At 37.3% G+C, this 22703-nt stretch overlaps 2 protein-coding genes across 2 annotated transcripts; both read left to right on the top strand.

Annotated features, from left to right (window-relative positions):
- Positions 1 to 271: 271 nt before the first annotated feature.
- LOC129053377 (cyclin-dependent kinase 2-associated protein 2) lies at positions 272 to 643 on the top strand. The gene is given in 1 exon segment (XM_054545406.1): positions 272 to 643. A coding segment is annotated over 1 exon segment (372 nt).
- A 7649-nt stretch (positions 644 to 8292) lies between these two features.
- LOC129053340 (unconventional myosin-Vb-like) lies at positions 8293 to 22600 on the top strand. Its single transcript, XM_054545379.1, is given in 5 exon segments — positions 8293 to 8367; positions 14318 to 14717; positions 14720 to 15365; positions 15367 to 15571; positions 22382 to 22600. Coding segments are annotated over 5 exon segments (1545 nt in total).
- The last annotated feature ends 103 nt before the right edge of the window (positions 22601 to 22703 follow it).

A 22703-nucleotide genomic window follows, 5' to 3' on the forward strand; every position in this document is an offset into this window, starting at 1 on the left:
AAATTATTAGAGATAGTTTGCATTCTTTTTTCATATGAAATCTTTGAAATTCATTGTGTATTTACATTTTAGGACGTCTCAACTCAAATGTGAAATTTTCATGGAGAATATTTGAACTGTATTTAGTTTAATACAAATTGCAGTTAAAAAGTTTAATATAGATTTACCAGGGGGCATGCAGCCCGCTTGCCAACCAGATCGCTGCTGAGTGCTCCCGCAGCCAACCCCCAAAGAGCGGCCTGTTGGCTTCCCCAGAGCCCAGGAATTGGGGATGTCCTACAAACCTACCACCCCTGCCCCCAGCAGCACCCCCGGCTCCAGCACGCCTGGGCCGGGCACTCTGGTCCCTACAGGAAGCGTCCCATCGCCATCGGGCTGAGGACCAGGAGCCACTGCCCCTTTCAGACCGCTGTTTAACGACTTTGGACCCCCTACCATCGTCTGTGTGCAGGCCATAAAACCACCTGGCACCCAGGGCTCCCAGAGCACCTACACGGAACTGCTGTTGGTCACAGGAGAGATGGGCAAAGGGATCCAGCCCACCTATGCTGGCAGCAAGAGCGCCACGGAGCGCCTGAAGAGAGGTATCATCCATCCCTAGTCAGAGTGCCTGGCAGAGACAGAGCGGAACGCCTGCACTTAACAGGAAGCTCCTAGGACTCTGTGTCTGGACTCCAGAGCACCTGCTTCTCCCTGGCCTGCATGCCTAGTTGCATTAACCATCCTGGGCCTCCTGTCCTGTGTCCCTTGATGGGTGCCCTCCAGGAACCAAGGGGCGGTTCTCACTCCAGGTGGCAGCACTAAAGACTGCCCCCTCCCGACCCCACACCGCCAACACAACAAGAGTTAGCGAGGTCCCCGTGAGTCCCACCCATGACCTGCCGACAGTGTTGCCCACTGGAACTTTCTGCGGCCCCCACCACTCAGCCCTTCCCAGCACTTCTCCCACTTGTCCAGAGCCACCTTCTCCCTCAGCACGGCTCAGGCCTCAGGCCTGACACTTCCCTGCCTTGTGTCTTTTGCTAAATATGACCTTTCTATATTAATAAAAGATGCTTTGGAGTTGTGCTATCTCTAAAAAAGTTTAATATAAAAGAGAAATAAAAGGAAATTTAGCAAAGGAATATATAGATGAATATTTAAATACTCAGAGGTGACATTACTACCAGACATAATGAGATTATCAGATATTTCATTTACTTATGATTAATATGTTTGTATTTATTTTTTATTCATTTTATTTTATTTATGTATTTATTTATTTTTATTATACTTTAAGTTCTAGTGTACATGTGCACAACGTGCATGTTTGTTACATATGTATACATGTGCTGGGTTGGTTTGCTGCACCCATTAACTTGTCTTTTACATTAGGCATTTCTCCCAATGTTCTCCCTCCCCCAGTCCCCAACCCCATGACAGGCCCCAGTGTGTGATGTTCCCCTGCCTGTGTCCAAGTATTCTCATTGTTTAATTCCCACCTATGAGTGGGAATATGCAGTGTTTGGTTTTCTGACCTGGAGATAGTTTAAACAAACTAGGAAGTTCAAAAGTCACTTTATAAGAGAAATAAAGAAAAATAAAGTATTAATGACATTGATAACAGAATAAAAATTAGAGTTAAACAAAGTATTAACAAGCAAGCTTATTTATTTATAAGAGATGGGAAAATATTAGAAAGGAATAAATCATGTCTTGTCAACATGAAGAAAATCTGTATTATATATAATTCCTTTGTTAACTTATTATTGTGTTTCCTTGTATAATTTTCACTTGGTTTTGTTGGTTTTACTGCTTGCTTCATTATTTCAAAAACTACATCTTCATAGACCATTTCAGCTTTTGCTATGTGGGCAGAATTATAAAACTCAATTTCAAAATTTCACCTGAACTTTGTCACCACTTTTCTTTGGGCTTTTTATTAAAAAAAAAAAAAAAAAAAAAAAAAACCTAAGTAATTGTGTGTGTGTGTGTTTTAGTATTACCATGAATGTAATAACAATAAAATCAAACAAAAACAAATGGATACACAATTTGTTGGACTAGCATCTCAAATATGAAAAAGGCGTTGCCAACAGTGATACGATTTTTTTTCAAAATGGTAAGCTTTTTAAAGTATAATCTTCTTTTAACCTAAAATCTTACTATCAGAAAATGCAGTGTACATTAAAACATTCTGAAATGCTTTATTCATATTTATTAAATGGTTGTACTCATTCAGATATCTACAAATTGGTTTTTCACTTATGTAATTATCTTGTAGAATCTTCAAAAGTCATGCAGAATGTGAGATAATTTTCTATTGAATATGATTGTTTTATCATTGCAAGACATCAAACATCCCTGTTTCCTGCCAAATGAACGTACAATAGCAATAAATGTAAAGATGTGTTTTTTGAAAAAGACACATTTTTGAGTTATAAAACAAGGATTTTAAAACTTGAATTGTTACAGTGAGTATGTCTTAATATAGGCTACAGTCACTTTAGATAAAAAATTACCTCACATCTATTTTCAGTATTACTTAAAGACGTTCATTTAGTGTCAAAGATTTTTTTTTGCCTAGAGGCAAATATTTTGCCACATGGCTATTTATGAAACTGTATTTAAATGCATGTACACATATAAAAGCTGCCACTGTGGCTGTAAACTATTACAAGTTATCAAGATTAAAAAATAAATAAAAATATTTCAGTTTTTCTATGAAATGTCTTTACTCAAGTCCAAATTTAGAGGTTTAAAATGCTTGAAATTAATAAAACCAAGTGTTTCACATATTTCAGTTGGAATGGCTTTTGTCCTAGTTTTATTAGTGAAGCAGCAGACTGCATATTTTCACTCTCATACACCTTCAAAAGGTGGACAGAAAAATTTGATATAACTTCTAGGGCATTATCTGATGAAACACATTAAACATTAAAGGAGATATACAACTTCATTGCTTGTAAAAGACATATAAGAAGGAAACCTACATACATATATCTATCAGTTTTGTATTTTCAAGGAATATTTACCTTAAAGTGAGCTTCATAACAGTATGTGTTCTCCCACAAAGCCAAGGAAAGTAAGTTTGTCACAAGGATCTGGAAGTCTACATGTGTGGCGTAATTACATTGAATACATTCCACAAATAAGGCAGAAATGTATAGTAGAGTGTCCGTTATAGAGGAACACTCAATAAATATTTAATAAAGTGCTTAAAAATTCTCATTATTGACCTGGACAAAGAGTATACTTGTTAGGTTTGCCGGTGACAGATGTTAAAAGTGGAGATTGAAGGAAAAATTATGTATAGAAGAGAGATTTTACCGTCAAAGTTATGTAAATAACTTGAAGAAATCAGGGGAAGTGACTTGCTTAAATATCCATACAGTAAATATTTATTGTGTGCTTACTGTGTGCACTGAGAATTAAGCAGTGAAAAAAATACAAAGGAAAACACCAACAACATCTCTTCTATCATGGAGCTTACATTCTACCAGTAAGAGAAAGACCATCAGCAATTACATATATAGAATGACATGACTATGAATGGTATGGAGAAAAATAAGAACAGTAAGGGGGATGTGGGGGCCTGGGGATTTATTTTATATAAGGATAGACAAGAAGGGCCTCATTACTAAGTAATTTTACTCAATCCTTTATTCCATTTATTTATTTGTTGATTCCATAAGACTTATTTATGTATTTATGTGTTTTTAATTTATTTTTTATTTTTAGAATCAGGGTCTCACTCTGTCACACAGGCTGGAGTGCAGGGGTGTGATCATAGTTCACTGTAACCTTACTCCTGGGCTCAATTGATCCTTCCATCTCAGCCTCCCAAGTAGCTTCGTCTACAGGCACCTGCCACCATGCTTGGCTAATTAAAAAAAAAAAAAATTTAGAGATGGGGTTGTGCTATGTTGCCCAGGCGGGTCTCAAACTGTTGGCCTCTAGCAATCCTCCTGCTTTGGCCTGTCAAAGCATTGGGATTATAGGCATCGGCCACCATGCCTGGCCCCGTAATATTTATTTAGAGTATACACTGTGATAGGCACAAGAAAGTCTCTGATAGTTCAGTAAAAAACTGCAATGATGTTTGCAACAGGTGATTAAGTTTGGCCGCAATTCTTTTGAGTGTCATAACACTGTCCTAAGAAAAAGTGTATATTTCCACTTTACTGGGTCTGTGAAACTCAAACTCAATGTTAAAAAGCTCTGATTTGTGGTTGAAATCATAATCCAACTAAAAGCCAGAAATGTGGACCCATTTTTTTTAATTTTAAGTGAATCATAAGCAGTCTTGTATTTAAGACAGGTAAAATTATTGTACAATATTATGTTTTCTGTACTTAAAATGAGAGAAAACCACAAGGGTTGTTAATGGTTGAAAAAAGAAGGCATCTATGAGGAAGCTTTATATTGGTAGAAAGTGTGAAAGGAAAATAAAATCTCAGGACCCCAAACTCACTATGACAAAGGAAAATTAAGCTTGGAACCTGAGTCATGCAAAAACTGCCATCCTTTTGTTCCCAAACAGATAGCTGTAATTTCACATGCTTACTTTAACTTATGTAAAATGTAGATTTACTGAGAGAGAGGATGAATGCACAACTGACTCCTTCCTCCTGTTTTTGCCACATGTAACATATAGATTCACTGAGCACTAATCAGAGCCTCACAAGAATGTAGCCATTAGCTGCCTTGCCTTCCCTCTCTCCTTCTTTTCCTCCACTGTTTTAATTTCCTGCCTGCTTCCTCTTTCTCCTTTAAATGTTGAAGTTCCCAAAACCCTCTAGAAAAAGCACAGGACACCGCCTACTTGTGACTTGTGATTCTTTTTCCCAGGTGTATCCTCCACCTTGCAAAGCAAAATCTCTGAATCACTTGAGATCTGCCTCATTCACTTATTGGTTTACAAAAGGAAGTTGGAAAAAACCACTCTTCTTGCAATGCACAAATGACGGTTTTATAGTAACTTTATTGCCTATGCAATCAATCACATATTTGATATAATTATAGTATCAGATGATAAATGTAGATGTAAAAAATCTATCTGTAAAAATGACTTTTCTTATTTTCCCTCTCTCCTTTTCTCCCCTACTGTGCTTTGAATTCTTTATTTTCATATTCACTTTGCTGGCTTCAGATCATTTCCAAACCTACTCTAATGGTAGCATGATAGCATCCAGTGAGTTTGTTGTTGTTGCTGTTCTGATAGGACCATAGACTTTCACATCTAGTTGTGATATCACATGCTCACATTGTCTAACTACTTCATTTTACAGTTGAAGAAATTGAGACACAAGGTAAGGTGACCTGCCCAGTTCCAATCTAGTTATATAATAAAAGAATGGCTAATATTTAATAAATAATATGAGTTGGGCACTGGGAAAATAAGGCACTTTTTTTTTTTTTTTTGAGACGGAGTCTCCCTCTGTCGCACAGGGTGGAGTGCAGTGGCCTGATCTGAACTCACTGCAAGCTCCGCCTCCCGTGTTCATGCCGTTCTCCTGCCTCAGCCTCCCCAGTAGCTGGGACTGCAGGCACCCGCCACCACACCCGGCTAATTTTTTGCATTTGTAGTACAGATAGGGTTTCACCTTGTTAGCCAGGATGGTCTCGATCTTCTGACCTCGTGATCCTTCCTCCTGGGCCTCACAAAGTGCTGTGATTATAGGCGTGAGCCACAGCGCCCAGCTAATTTTTTGCATTTTTAATAGAGATGGGGTTTCGCCGTGTTAGCCAGGATGTTCTCGATCTCCTGACATGATCCGCCTACCTCGGCCTCCCAAACTACCGGGATTATAGGCGTGAGCCACCGTGCCCGGCGGCAAGGCACTATTTTTATCTCTATTTAAAAATGTAGAAACCGAGCCAAAGAGGGGATATGATATTTGCCTGGGATCATCGGATTAGTAAATGTCTGAGTTGGTATTTAAAGGCAGGCTCCCGGATTTCATAGCCCATCCACAATTGCATGCCACTCAAGTCTTCTGGTTCCAACTTCTCTGCAATTTATACAGCCCTACACTGCCTTCGTCCTAAACTCGCCAACCTCCTATTTTTTTCAGCTCTAAACTTTGATTCCCTAAGCAAAGCAGTCAGGGACAGGTGGAAGTTTGTTGTGAAAAGAACAGGCAGCAGCATTATTGTTTAGCCTCTTTTTATATCTATTTTATTCTACAGATTAGTGTACTTTTCTCAATTATGCATACTTTTCCATTCTGCCAAAAATTTATTTTAAGGCTGTTAAAGCTGTAGGCAGTTTTCTCGCTTTGATCTTCCAAAGGAAACTGCTGTGTCTTTTTCATTCTGTGCAAAAATAGGCATTTTAGGATCCACTCAATGCTAAAGTAATTGAGTAGCTACAGACTTTGTGTTTGTTTTCTCCATTGTTATATTTTCATAGTTTTAGAATCTGAGCAGCATTTAATTTGTCTATGCTTTATATTTTCCTTTAGAAAAAGAACACAGTGATACTTGCTTGTAGTGTTAGAGGAATAATCCCAAAAAGAGAAATTATTCTTCAAATATCCACCATGACTGAACACTAATTAATACTGAAACCTACTTATAAAACAAAACAGAAAACCTCCAAAAAACCAAATAAACAACAACAAAACTTAAAACCAAAAAAGTACTGAAAGTCTCAGAAGTATATAGCAGTTATTCTTGCTCCTTCAAATGAAAAGATGCTTTATCGTATCCTCTATGGAGAGAATTCTGACAGTATTTATCAAAGACCTTACATTTATTCACCTTTTGCCCTAATAATTTCATAACTTAAAAATACATACAAAAATGTATAATATAGCATTTTTTGTAAAGGGAAATAATCAGAAAGAGTCTAAGTGTTCAACAATAGGGCACTTGTTGAATTATGATACAATCACACAATAAGCTCTTTATAGAGCCCATTAAAATGATGTTATTGATATTTATTTATTAATATGAGAAATCATTTAGAATTTTTGGTTAAGACCTTTAACAAAACACAAAGTCTATGAAATAATGTGCACAACATTCCATATTTTCGTAAGGGGAATGACTTTTAAAACTACCCTGCAATCATCTCATTTTACCCAAATGTCTAATCTGGTTGCTATTCCTGCCCCATTTTATGTCTTTGAACCTATCTACTGACTTCTTTCTCCCAATATTTTCTGTGGTGCTGAAGGAGTAAAAATAGAATAAAAACAGATATAAGTCATCCCTGCTTTCCTGATGCTTGCCAAAGACCAAATGATGCTGGTGTTCAACAAACAAACAAAATGAAAATATGAAGACTGCTAGGAAGGAAAAACACAGGATGCTCTCTGTGTTTTCATATAATAGCAATCTTTGGAAGCCTAAAACTGTAAGACTAAGATTCCCACAGGACTTCAAAAAATAAGACCCTTGCCTACCTGGAATAAAAGAAGTCTAGTTTTGCAACTTGATATTATTAGGCTTTGTCTAATTTTTTTTTATTGGATTTGTAGATTCTTGGAAGTTAAGCTTCATCCATTTTTACTTTTTCTAAGCCTGGAGTGATTCTCCATTTTCTTCATCTGAACTCCTCTAGCACTATTTGTCAGCTAACTCATTTGGTTCCTAGCAAATACCACATTTGTGTGTGCATATTACCTTTCTTCTCAACATCATGGGAAATTCCCTCAAAGGAAAGACAGTCACTTCTGATTCCTCACAGTATTTAACATAAAGTCCGATAAACAATTGAGACTAAATAAAGAACTGTTGTACAAAAAGCCTCAGTTCAAGCCTAGTTACTACTGATATGTATTCTATATAAAAGCAAACTAAATATACATTATATCTTTAGGAAAACATATATAATCACTCTATGATCAAAGGCTTCCTAATTAACATATCTTTATTCACTTACTATTAAATAACTCTAAGAGGATAAAAGTCAACCTCCAGGAAGCATGCTATGGAGGATAGAATGTGATCTTTGGAATCAGACATGCCTGCATTGAATTCTACCTTTTGAATATCCAGTTGGGTGATGTAATTCATGGATAACAGTTAACATGGGGGAAAACCATAGGAAATCTAAAATGTTGTTTGGAGGATTTCATGAAAAAACATTGATGAGCAGCACAAGTCCTCTCTTTACATAACTTTTATAATTACTGAATCTCATAACTGGTATTCTAGTCCAGTTAGAAAAATTTTTCCTTTGGATAATGCAATAGCCTTTTAAATAATTGCTGTGTTTTACCCTTGCCTCCTATGTTCACTCAAAATTCATATACTTAGTTCCTAACTACCAGTACCTAAAATACAGTGACAGTATTTGGAGACATGGTCTTTAAAGAAGTAATTAACCTAAAATGGAAATTTGAACACAAACACGTACAGAGGGAAGATGAAGTGAAGGTACATAGAAAAGATAGCCCTCTACAAACCAAGGAGAGAGGCCGGAGAAGACGCCAACCTTGATAGCACCTTGATCTTGGACTCTTCTAGCCTCTAGTCTTGTGAGAAGGTATATTTCTTTTATTTAAACTATCTAGTCTATGGAAATATGTTATGGCAGCCCAAACAAATTAAAATAATGTCCTACTCAAATAGTAGTGATATCATTTATTTACTTTTTAGCTTTTTTAAAATTCAAATTGTATTTTAGATACAGGGGGTATGTAGGCAGGTTTGTTACCCGGGTACATTGTGCCATGCTGAGGTTTGGGGTATGATTTATCTCATAATGCAGATACGAAGCCCAGTACCCTGTAGTTTTTCAACCCTGGCTGCCCTCCCTACTGCCTCTACTAGTATCCATTGTCTATTATAGTCACCTTTTCTTTTTTTAAAAAAAAAAATCTGTTTTTCTGATTTTTTATTAGGTAAAAAATGGAAAAACAAAATATAATTTTCATTCAATACATATTTCATCCTTATGCATTATTTTTTCAGAAAGTGAAGTCCATTTAGAATGATAGCTGTTCATCAACCAAATAATTCATCTTCACACAGTTTCAATAACTTCAGAAATTTTCTTCATCTCTCTCTCTGTAGAAATCCTGAAACTCTGGAATGGTCATCTTTATTGTCGTAAATATTGTCATCTTTATGTCCAAGAGTATCCAACATTTAGCTACCAAACTACTACCCAAATCTGATGAATTGATCATGTTGATTATGTCACATTCTACTTGTCATATCAGATTTTTATTAAAGAAATCATTAGCTTATCTATTATTGTTACTGGGGCTGTAAGAAAATTTTATAATTCATTTGGATCAATCCTCTTCTTTATGGTCTTATTTGAGATTAAAACTTGTTTCTGTCTTAGCCTGTCATTTAATAAGCCAGTGACCTGGGGCAAATCTAACTGCTTCATCTGTAAACTATGAATAATAATAGAGGCCCTCTGCCTGTCACATGGGTATAGTAAGGTTCCATTTTAAAAATGGCTCTCATTATGTTACCTGAAAGGCATTCTATAATGATGAGTGGCAAGGTGGTCTTAGCCACAGTGCAGTGAAAATTGGGACCATTTTCTGAAGCTATCATTTCTATTTTTGTGATACCATCTTTAAATTAGCCTTAGGATGTAATTCAAAGGAGTGATGTAATTGGAATTTTTTTTTTTTTTTTTTTTTTTTTGAGACAGAGTTTCCCTCTGTTACCCAGGTTGGAGTGCAGTGGCATAATCTGGGGAGATTGCAAGCTCTGCCTCCTGGGTTCACGCCATTCTCCTGCCTCAGCATCGCGAGTAGCTGGGACTGACTACAGGCGCCCGCCACCGCGCCTGGCTAATTTTTTGTATGTTTAGTTGAGACGGGGTTTCACCGTGTTAGCCAGGATGGCCTCAATCTCCTGACCTCGTGATCCACCCGTCTCGGCCTCCCAAAGTGCTGGGATTACAGGCGTGAACCACCGTGCCCGGTCCATAATTGGAAATTTTTGTACTGTTAGATCTAACAGTATTTTATGTGGTATAATAAAAGATTAATTTAGTGAACCTCATTAGATAATTAGCATGGAATATATTATGCACTGCCCTGCAAAGGCCTAAGAGAATGGGCCACAGGTCTTGCGAAGTTGATATGAAGACAGGCAACAAGACAGTCTAGCTGAGTAAAAGTCTGTAGGCATCTCTAGGGAGGAGTGGTTAGAGAATGCCCTGACTCTGTGGATAGCTGGCATATTTTACCCCAGAAAGAAGAGCACAGAATGGCAGAGAGTACTTGAGGTTTAAATAAGAAAAGAGGATGAAAAAATTACTTTGACTAATTACAAATTTTCTCAAGAATGGACTTATTCTCTACTTTCTATTGCCTCTTCAGAAATCATTATTTTGCATTGAGTCAACATAATTATTAATTGTGTTAATTACTAATTGTGGAGGGTATTCAAAATGGAAAAACAGCGGTCCCTAGGATTATATTTTATTTGTGAATGATCACTCATTTGTAACTTTTCCTTCAGTTAGATATTTTTCAATACAAAAATACCTTTTTAGCACCAGTTCAATTTGTGAAGTGAAATGTGAGATTCAGACACACATGTAATTTTATGTGTAAAATATTACATTTTTTCTGTTAATGAAGTAAGTATGTTTAACATGAGACATATCCTCTTAATAAATTTTTAACTGCACAATACAATCTTGTTAACTATAAGTGCTCTGTTGACAGCAGATCTCTAGAACTTATTCATCTGTTATAACTGAATTTTATATCCATTGAATAACAACCTCCATTTCCCCTCCTTCCAGACCCTAGCAACAAGTATTCTACTCTCTTTCTAGGAGTTTAACAATTTTAGATACCTTACGTAAGTGGAATCAGGCAGTATTTAAACATACTTTCAATTAGTAATGACTATAATTCTGATAGTTTAAATAAGAGAAAGCAAACATCACCACTACTAGCTTTTGGGGGAAAATATTACAAATAGGGATATTGTGATAAAAGTGTACAATATTTTTTACATTTGTGCACTTAGATCCACATTCAAACTTTGCCACCTATACATGTATAGCACATTTCAATATGTGCTAAAGTATGCCATTTATAAAGACTGAAAATAACATTTTATAAAACATTATTATTTAGCATCCTCATGAGCTTTGGCTTCAAAAATACCTAATTTACATAGCATAGTTCTAGGGCTGGAGAACAGATCAGTGGCTGCCAAAGGTTAGGGTTGGTTGGAAGATGTGATTAGTGAGGGATAACGTGAAAACATGTACTTTCTTTGTGGTGATAGAGCAGTTCTGCATCCAGATTATGGTGATGGTTACATAAGTCCACACTTCATAGATCTGTACACACACATCACACATACACTCACACATACCTACACAAGAGTACATGTAAAATCCTTAGAAATATGAATAGGGTCTGAACTTGAGTTAATGGTATGGAAACAATATCAATTTCCTGATTTTGGCAATGTACTAGGTTAAGTTAGATATAATCATTGGGGAAAGTTGGCTGAAAATAACAGAGTCATTCTTTCTACTACTTTTTAACTTCTTGTGACTCAAATTATTTAAAAATAATAGGTATTAAACAAAGACAAAAAATCTAAAATTTCTAAAATCAAAGCCCTTATGAATTTGAACATCTTATTTGATTTATTTTGTAGACCTTAATTTCGTCACCAGTAAAAATGGAATAATAGTACAATTCCTATCTCATTATTGTCATGCTTAAACCATACCATTTATGTAAGTGCCCAGTACCATGTCTGGTGAACATTAATGCTTAAACACTGAGTTCCCCACTTATTTTGTGGCTATTGGTTTACAGGTGGTTTTTAAGTTCCTAAGTGGAAGTTTGTTTAAAAAGAGGGAGTGAAAATAAACAGCAATGTGTCAGAGCATCATCTGAACAAGAAAGGAAGGTGTTCTCTATCCCTTGAAATGGTCTCAGTCCTCTTTTATTGTTTAGCTCTCATGTGAGTCTTCACAAATAACCTCAAGAATTGCTACAACACCAACAGAGAATTAACTCTCATTGAGTTTTTAGCTCAGTAGATTCTGGGTCCTAAACTTTATGGATTCATTTCTTTTTTAAAATTTTCCCATTCAATTTAAATCTTCCTTCAGTAAGTAATTGTTAACTATTAACAATCCTAACATTATAATAAAGTCATAAGTAACATTTATTACTTTTGTTTTCCACTCATACTGCTTGCAGTCCACAAGCATACAGCATTTTGGTCTTTCCAAATATCTAAAGGAAGATAATTAAAATCAAAACCAAGAAATCCTACCCTGAAGTCATATCTCTCTAACTAGATTGTATATTTATTGAGGGTGACGACTATATTTTATTTTCCAGAAGAACAAAGCAAATACAAGGTTGGGATGAATTGAATTCAGTGGGGGATGGAGAGGGGAAGGAGTCAAGGTTCTTCATCCTTTTCCATGCTTTGATAACTTTATCTGTGGGATTCTAGTTAAAAGAACATGACTATCTAAAGAAGTAAGTACTTGAAAGGCCCACTGTATTAGGAGATTAGGAATTGTTAGCTTGAAAAGACATAAAGGGAAAGAAAACATAATACAGAGACAAATTACATGACATTTGTATCGTGGTACACATGTGCTTTGTGATCATATTTCTATGTCATAAACAAAAAAATGTATAAAGCTTAACCAAGAGAAATTTAGGGCAAATAGAAGCATTTATGTATTTTCATACTACGAAGTGGGGCTAAGGTGTCCTTTACCATGACAGTTGGTGAAACATAAGAACAAATCAACACACAAATGTTCTGGTAAATTCCAATTTCTGCATCTTAAACATACACCTAAGTCAGTCAAAGTCAGTCATATATACAGATATATGTGTGTGTGTGTATATATATATACATATATATACATATATAGGCACTTACATAAGTGGTATGATTTAAGCATGACAATAATGAGATAGGAATCATACTATTATTCCATTTTTACAGGTGAAGAAATCAAGGTCTACAAAAGAAATCAAATAATATGTCCAAATTCATATGGGCTTTGATTTTTGAACTTTCAAATTTTTGTCTTTGTTTAATACCTTTTGTTTTAAAATAATTTGACTCATAAGAAGTTAAAAAAGAAGCAAAAAGAGTGACCATGCTATTTTCAGGCAACTTTCCTCAATGATTATATCTAACTTAACCTAGTACGTTGCCAAAATCAGGAAATCGATATTGTTTCCATACCATTAACTCAGGTTCCGACCCTATTCATATTTCTAAAGATTTTACATTTACAGTTGTGTTTGAATGTATGTGTGATGTGTGTGTATAGATCTATGAAATGTGGATTTATGTAACCATTACCATAATCTGGATGCAGAACTGCTCTATCACCACAAAGAAAGTACATGTTTTCAAGTTATCCCTCACTAATCACATCTACCAACCAACCCTAACCCTTGGCAGCCACTGATCTGTTCTGCAGCACTGGGATTATGCTATGTAATTCAGGTATTTTTGAAACCAAGTTTATGAGGTTGCTAAATAAACAATAATGTTTAGAAACTATTATTTTCAGTCTTTATAAATGGCATACTGTAGCACATATTCAAATGTTTCACATGTTCAAAGTTTGAACATGGATCTAGTGCACAAAGTTCATATTCACATGTTCAAAGTTTGAACATGGATCTAAGTGCACAAACATAAAAAATATTGTACACTTTTATCATAATATCTCTATTTGTAATCTTTTTCCCCAAATACTAGTAGTAGTGATGTTTGCTTTCTTTTTTTTTTTTGCTTTCTCTTATTTAAACTATCAGAAGCTTTCAACTTTCTCTTATTTAAACTACAGTCATTACTAATTGAAAGTATGTTTGAATACTGCCTGATTCCACTTACACAAGATAGATATATATATCAGTCATATATATATGTGTGTGTACATATTTATATATATGTCAGTCATATATATGTGTATATATATTTATATATATAACACACACATATATAGATGGAGTTAGGTCTATGATCTCTATATATTTATATACACACATATATTTTAAAAGTGTTACATGAAGCAAATAGTACAGCTGATTTCATATAACAAGAGTTATTGGATGTATATGGGCAAAAGTTAATGCATATGGGCAATTAAATTGATGAACTTACAGACTCATTTATTTGACACATATTTATTGTATGGTCTCTATTGAATGCTGAGTATCTTCCAGGAGCCTAAAATTCAGCAGTGAATGTAACAGGCTCAAATCCTTGTACTCAAGTAGCTAATATTCTAATTGAGGGGGAAGACAATAAACAAAGTTAATAAGCAAAATATTCAACATACTAGTTGATAGGAAGTTCTGTGGTGAAAAATAAAGTCAGAGGAAAAGAATGAGAGGAAGCTCTAAAAGCAACTGAAGATTTACATGAAGAAGCTGCCCAGGCGTTGGCCCAGAGTGAGAGGAAGTGCCATGAGTTCAATAGGCAGGTCACAGTTCAGTGGAAAGAAAAGGATTTCCAGGGCATGTTGGAGTGCCACAAAGAGGGTGAGGCCCTCCTCATCTTCAACCTGGTGACAGACTTGAAGCCCCAGATGCTGTTGGACACAGTGTCCTGTCTCCCTGCCTACATCCTCTACATGTGCATCCAGCTGGCGGACCACACCAACGATGATCTCAAGGTGCACTCCCTGATGACCTCCACCACCAACGGCATTAAGAAAGTCCTGAAGAAGCACATTGATGACTTTGAGATGACGCCATTCTTGTTATCCAACACCTGCGGCCTTCTTCACTGTCTGAGCGTTACAGCGGGGATGAGGGCTTCATGACTCAGAATACTGCAAAGCACAACGAACACTGCCTTAAGAACTTTGACCTCACCAAATACCATCAGGTATTGAATGACCTTTCCATTCAGATCTACCAGCAGCTCTTTAAAATTGCTGAGGGTGTGTTACAGCCGAAGATATTTTCTGCTATGTTGGAAAATGAGAGCATTCAGGGTCTATCTGGTGTGAAGCCCACTGGCTCCCAGAAGTGCTCCTCCAGCATGGCAGATGGGAACAACTCATACTGCCTGGAAGCTATCATCTGCCAGATGAATGCCTTTCATACAGTCATGTGTGACCAGGGCTTGGACCCTGAGATCATCCTGCAGGTATTCAAACAGCTCTTCTACATGATCAACGCAGTGACTCTTAACAACCTGCTCCTGCGGAAGGACGTCTGCTCTTGGAGCACAGGCATGCAACTCAGGTACAATATAAGTCAGCTTGAGGAGTGGCTTTGGGGAAGAAACCTTCACCAGAGTGGAGTAGTTCAGACCATGGAACCTCTGATCCAAGCAGCCCAGCTCCTGCAATTAAAGAAGAAAACCCAGGAGGAGGCAGAGGCCATCTGCTCCCTGTGTATCTCTCTCAGCACCCAGCAGATTGTCAAAATTTTACTTTTATCCTCCCCTGAATGAATTTGAAGAAAAGGTAACAGTGGCCTTTATACAAACGTTCCAGGCACAACTACAAGAGCAGAATGACCCTCAGCAACTGCTATTAGATGCCAAGCACATGTTTCCTGTTTTGTTTCCATTTTATCCATCTTCCCTAACCATGCAGTCAATCCCAGCATGTCTCAATCTGGAGTTCGTCAATGAAGTAGAGGCATGTTTAGTTTGATTCCCAATGTGAGCAAAAGGGAAGTACATACAGTAAAGTAAATTCAAGGATCTGTTAAATCTGGTAAAAGTAGATCAAATCAGAGATTGACAGACTGTGGAGGGTGCTGAACTATACAGAATTAGACACAACTATGGTATTATTTTTTGTATCTACTGCTCAGAATAAAAACACTTGAAATATGGAAGATTTTAAGTTTGATTTCATTCCAACAAATATACATAATAATTTATAGACAACCAGCAGTCCCCATAGCCGTATAAAAGATGCCAATTCTATAAAATGAAGCTGCTGAGTTTTAATCTTTGCATATAACTGGAGAATGTCCAAATTAAAATACTAACTATATATAAGTCACATAAATTGCCTTCAAAGGGCTTTTAACAAATAATAGTACTAATAACCATGATAATGTCATATACTGATATTTCCCAAAGTTTGCCAACCATAGGTGTGGTAGAATTTGTGGTGAGTTGTGTTAAGAACAAAAATATGGGGATGAGACTTCTGAGAAATGTCCCCAAAATATTTTTTAATGGCTGATTATACAAAGACAGCAGTGTAACTGACCTCCAAACCAGACATTTTGAGTACTGGTTTCTGAAGCAAAATTAGAAGTGCCAGTCCTCAGTGTCCTCAAACGCTTTTGTGTAATCCTGGTTTAATGGACGAGATGATTAAAATGCTGCTATCTGAAACTCCAAGTGAGAAAGATGGAAAAATAATTTGTTTCTGATGCTAGTCCATACACTTTCCAAGTGCCACAAAACTTTCACAAAAATGTATATAAGCTAAATATTAGAAAATGATAACAACTTGTTTTATTTATAGATGTAAAAACCAAACAACGTGAAAGCTTTTAATCTCTTAATACCATTAAGCCTCCAGTAAGAGCATCATATAATGCTCTACTATTCCAACAACTAAATAGTAAAACAAACTAAACTCGCACATCAGATTATCTGAAAAACCTTCAAAAATAATCAGTTCAGGGATTACTATTATACAAAAGTTTGGGGTTTTTTAAGAGAATAAAATGGCTTAGGTCAACTTTCCCCTTTCAGGTTATTTTCAACGTTTTTCAAACATTGTAATTCAAAATTGTAAATATCTCTCCTATGAAATAAGGATTTTAAAAAAGTAATTCAGTAATATAACAGACATAGATGTTTGCTGCTCTTAGAATTTTTTGTTTGTTTGCTTCTGGGCTCTTCAAAAGCAAGCATTCAGTTAGAAACCCATATTATTCTTTCCACACTTTTTTTATTATACTTTAAGTTCTAGGGTACATGTGCACAATGTGCAGGTTTGTTACATATGTATACATCTGCCATGTTGGTTTGCTGCACCCATTAACTCATCATTTACATTAGGTATATCTCCTAATGCTATTCCTCCCCCATCCCCTCACCACCCCACAACAGGCCCCGGTGTGTGATGTTCAGCTTCCTGTGTCCAAGTGTTCTCATTGTTCAATTCCCACCTATGAGTCAGAAAATGTGGCATTTGGTTTTTTGTCCTTGCGATAGTTTGCTGAGAATGATGGTTTCCAGCTTCATCCATGTCCCTACAAAGGACATGAACTCATCATTTTTTATGGCTGCATGGTATTCCATATTCTTTCCACACATTTTTTTTTACTGTCTTTTCCCTATTTCTTGATAGCAGTATGCTGTTTTCCATGATAAGAACAAATAGTGTTTGCAAGTCATAGAAGAACAGCCTCTGTATTACATTGAGAAAATGAGATTTATCCATGGATTGGAAGTAGAACAGCCTGCCTCCACCCTCCTTTACTCAACCACCCAATTTAAAAGGCTCTCGGAAACACGGCACACTGCAAGCTACCTTCTGTACTGTGCCCTTAGAGCACAGCTTCCTCAGTCGTTCTCTGCATCTCCTGGGGCTTAACCCAGTCTTAGCCTGTGTTAAGGCTGCTGACAGTTGTGTTCCAATCAGTTGCCATGGGCATTATCCCCTCCACATCCACATTAAACATGCCAGCTTCTCTTGGGTGTCTGCAGAGCTGTGCCTTTTTCTTTCAGTTACAGTTACATAATCACTGACGTCCATGACACTCACACATGGATCCATGTGCTGACTTCATTTAGAAGGCCAATCTAAAACAACTCGGTTTGTGGCTACCTCTTTAAAGTTGTTTGTGAAGTATAATTTGCTTTTTGATGCACTTTAGTTTGAAACTGAGTCTCTTATGTAAGCACTGTCCTTAATCTTAAAAGACCAAAAATGCCTTGTTAGAGTGCTAAGGAGTTTTGACATGCAGTGGTTCCACAAACACAGTGGCTCCTTATATACTGTCTTACACCATCATTCTCTTCGTGTCTCTTGGTCAGTGGCTCCTTATATACTGTCTTACACCATCATTCTCTTCGTGTCTCTTGGTCACTACTCTCTGCTGTCACTGGTTAATCAGTAGGTGCCAACAGCTTACTGAATAAAAGCTTGGCAATTAGAATAAATGGGGAGGGAAGGACCTTATGAATAGTCCATTTAGCCTAAGAAATGGCAGATTTAGTTCTTCTCTTCCAAAAGATAAAGGTATATCACTGGAATTGTACTTAAAATTTATAGATGACTAATAAATATATACTTCATACGTACTTAATATTTAGGTCTGTCTTGCTTAATACTTGGAGGTTAGAAGAAGCATCTTTAGGGGAAATATATAATATTTTGTTAGCATTTTCTCTGCATTTTTAAAAATCATTTCAACTCAAACACTTATCAGCATCATGAAACCAGTAATGACTCTTTAACAATTCAACATAAAGGTTTGAACTCTGCATTAGATGTCTCTTTAATTTTTTAATATTTAAAATTTAGATGACACTTTTCCTACCAGGTGCCTTTAGTGGTTACTAAGATGACTGACTATCAATTGTTTCTCTGAAATAAGTGTTGCTGTGGGAATAATTTTATTCTTCAATGTGACATCATGGTGGAGTTTTGTCTTTTGAAACATTAGAAGCATTTTAAATATTAAGAATCAAATATTTATAGATCAAACACTTGTGTTTTAAGTATTATATGGGACATGTTTACTTATAGTAAATGTGTATGTATACATGAGTTGTTGCTGAAGCCGACAAGAATATTACATACATGCATTTTCCCTGTGCCATCATAGTTGCAGTTAGAGTTCTAGAACCTGTAGGTTCTCCTGGGAGGCAGATTACACCCCAAGGTAGACATTTTTCCCTTTCCATTTCCCTAGTACCAAATTTTAAGGCTTCTGTAAAAACAGAAAACAAAACTGGGAGCTTGGAACATTTAAACATTAACGCTGCTACCATCAATCATCAAATATTTACTTAGAGCCTTCATACATTAAGATTCCAGTAACCAATAAATTAGAATTTATTTCTTCTGCATAAAGTAAATTTTCATACACTTGACCTACTAAGACAGCAAGGGTGTCCTAAATTGAGGCATTTGTATAATGCCTACATAACTAAATGGTCACTAAAATGTGATAACATGGGGCAAGACCTTGTAGTTCTTCACAGAATATTTGTCATCAGTTTCTCCAATTAATTTGTTGCATGAACCAAATAACCATAATTCACCTTTTGTACCCACTGGTGCCATAATTACAGAATTAGAGGGTGTAGACAGAGGTTAATGCCAATGACAAACACAGGACAGGGTTTTTTATTATTATAAAGGTTGTTAGATACAAAAGATTGTTTTTCAAAAAAAAAAGTTCCTAATTCTAACAAAGGGGATCAACCAGAAATGAAACTCAGCTACTTTCTGAAGTGACACTTTATCAGAATAATCCAGATTTTAATATAACATCTTGCCACCCACTGACATTTAGATGAAGGGCTGCCTCTCCAGAAGAGTTCAGAACATATTCAGGGGTGAACCTAACACCATGGAGGACAGACTACTGATGAAAATATTTTTCCACTTTGAACAAATCTGTAAACTACAGCTTTGTTTATGAAAAATGCTTGGAATAGTCACTTTAATATTTAGCTATGGATAAAAATTTGTGGAAATAAATACTTTTGAATAAAAAAAGAAAAAAAAACCAAGGAAGAAGAATGGGTTGATAGGATGTATATTTAAAATAGAATATCCAGGAACAACTGCACTGAAGTTATAATATATGTATGAATATATATCACTATATATAATAACTATATCTTTATATCTGGTGCAGGTGAGTAAATAATCCACGCAAATATCTGGGGGAGGAATAGTCCAGGCACTACAGGAATATCAAAAAGGCCAATATGACATGAGCAGAGTAATGACAGAGTGATATGGAGTGAGGAGCAGATGAAATAATAAGAAAAGTAGGCAGGTCGTTTTGAGGGGTATGCTTCTCAGATTCTAATTTGCATATAAATCACTTAGGTTTCACATTAAAATAAAGATTCTGATTCAGGTGGTTTGGAGTGTTTATATTTCTTACAAGTTTCAGGGGATGCTGGTGCTACTGGTCTGCGTATCACACTTCAAATACCAAAGGACTGGAGATGTGTGCATGGTAAGGGCTTTGGATTTGAGTACTGTGATTTTAATTTGGTCTTCCCCAAAAAGATGTTCAAGTCCCAACTCTCAGTACTTGTAAATATGACCTTACTTGGAAATAAAACCTTCCCTAGTCAATCAAATTAAGTGGATTCAGATGGACCCTTATCAATGACTAGTGTGCTAGTAAGAACGAGGATATTTGGAAAAACACGCAGTGGATAAGGTATGTGAAGATGAAGGAAGACATTGGAGCCATGTAACTACAAGCCAAAGAATGCCAAGGATTGATGCAACTGTAAGAAGCTAGGAAAAGACAAGGAAGGATCCTTCCCTGGAGGCTTCAGAGAGACCATGACCCTGATGACACCTTACTTTCAACTCCTAGCCTCCAGAACAGTGAGAGAATAAATTTCTGTACTTTTAAGATACTCAGTTGGTGGTAATTGGTTACAGTAGCCTGAGGAAACTAATACATTGAGTGGGATGGAGAGGGAAGTCATTGGAGGGTTTAAACAGAAGAATGGCTCAGTCTGACATATTCTTAAAGAACCAACCTAATTGAAGAGACTAGAATAGACTGAAGGCAAAAGGCTACAGGGAAGCAGGAAGACCAGATAGGCTGCTATAGCAATAAACCTAACTGGAGAGTGGAGAGATGGTGGTTTGGATCAGGGTGGTAGTGATGGTGGTGAAACAGGAACAGAATCTGAAGATGTTTTGAATTACTATTGATAAAATTTGTTAACATAGTATGAGCTATAAAAAGAAAAGAGGGTGGCTGGGAGCGGTGGTTTACTTCTGTAATCCCAGCAGTTTGGGAGGCTGAGATGGGTGAATTACCTGAGGTCAGGAGTTTGAGACCAGCTTGGCTGACAAGGTGAAACCCTGTCTCTACTAAAAATACAAACATTAGCTGGGCATGGTGGCAGGTGCCTATAATCCCAGCTACTCAGGAAGCTGAGGCAAGGGAATCACTTTAATCACTTGGTTGCAGTGAGCCAAGATCATGCCATTGCACTCCAACCTGGACGACGAGAGTGAAACTCCATTTCAAAAAGAAATGTAGAATGATTTATAATACTTTGGGTAGAAACCCAGTAATGGGATTGCTGGGTCAAATGGTATTTCTGGTTCTAGATCCTTGAGAAATCATCACACTGCCTTCCACAATAGTTGAACTTACTTACACTCCCATCAACAGTGTAAAAGCATTCCTATTTCTCCATATCCTCTCTAGCATCTATTGTTTCCTGACTTTTTATTGGTTGCCATTCTAACTGGCATGGGATAGTATCTTACTGTGGTTTTGGTTTGCATTTCTCTAATGACCAGTGATGTAGGAGATCGGTCACGGTGGTGGGAGAAGCTATAAGGAAAGACACAAGCCTTCTTGAAAGTTTGGAAGGTCTTGCAAAAGCTTCATGAGAGAATAAAGGTGAAGGAAGATAATTCTCTTACTCTGAGGCTAAGGGCAAGAAGCAGGTGCAACGAAAAGTAAAGGAGTTTATCTAAATAGGCTTGTTTACTTATGTCATCAGGAAGTTGACTTTTGAACCTCTGAGCATGAGACTGCTCCCTGTAAGGGGGAGCAATGATGTTAATTACCCAGCAATTGTGTTGGCTCCAAGCCTTGGACATTATACAATTTCTGAATAAATACAAGCAGCTCTGGCTTATCTAGACTGCTAACTCTCTCTGAGGATAACATGACGGCAAGAGTTCCAGACAGCCTGGCCAACATGGTGAAACCCCCTTCTCAACTGAAAATACAAAACATTAGCTGGACGTGGTGGTGCGTGCCAGTAATCCCAGCTACTCTGGAGGCTGAGGCAGGAGAATTACTTGAGCCTGGGAGGAAGAGGTGCAGTGAGCCGATATCGCACCGCTATGCTTAAGCCTCGGCGACAGAGTGAGACTCCACCTCAAAAACAAACAAACAAACAAACCCCACTGAGGGCCACGGCTAGCATGGAGAGGGGTCAGGCTTAGCACTAACAACTCAGAATTCCACTACCTTGTACGGGCCTCAATTTCCTACCGGGCCCCGGCGTAGGTCTGAGGGTCTGAGGTCTGCTGGTCTGAGGTTCCTAGGGAAATCCAGCCACTCAGGATCCTGAGATATTTTAGCATCGTGGCCGGGCCTCCTCTCCCAGAGGACTCATTTTTCCAGCACCCTCATTTTTCCAGCACCCTCTCCACTGTCTCCGCACAATATCCTCGGGGAAAAAAAAGTTTTTTTTTTTTTTCTTTTGATAATACGTCCTGAAACTTTTGCGGCTACAGAAACCACAAACTGACCGGCTGACAAAAGGGGGAAGAGAAGAGGCAACCAGAAACCTTCGGGGACTGGTTCCCTCCGTGCCCAGGTCTTTTCTCCCCAGCACAGCTCGGCCCACAGCCTGGATGTGCCAGCGGGGATCGTCACCCTACACGCATCGGGATATGGCCTTGACCTCTTCTCCTACAGTCCAGTGGCTCAGTCCTAAGAAGGAACCAAAGTAAGAGGGGCAAAAAGCCCTGCCGCCTGATCCCACGCTGCCACTCACAGACCCTCGGTTGATTGGCAGCACTGAACAGGTTAAAAGAAAAGAAAACAGAGAGACCC

This window comes from Pongo abelii, chromosome Y (genome assembly GCF_028885655.2).
Source record: "Pongo abelii isolate AG06213 chromosome Y, NHGRI_mPonAbe1-v2.0_pri, whole genome shotgun sequence".
NCBI lineage: Eukaryota > Metazoa > Chordata > Mammalia > Primates > Hominidae > Pongo > Pongo abelii.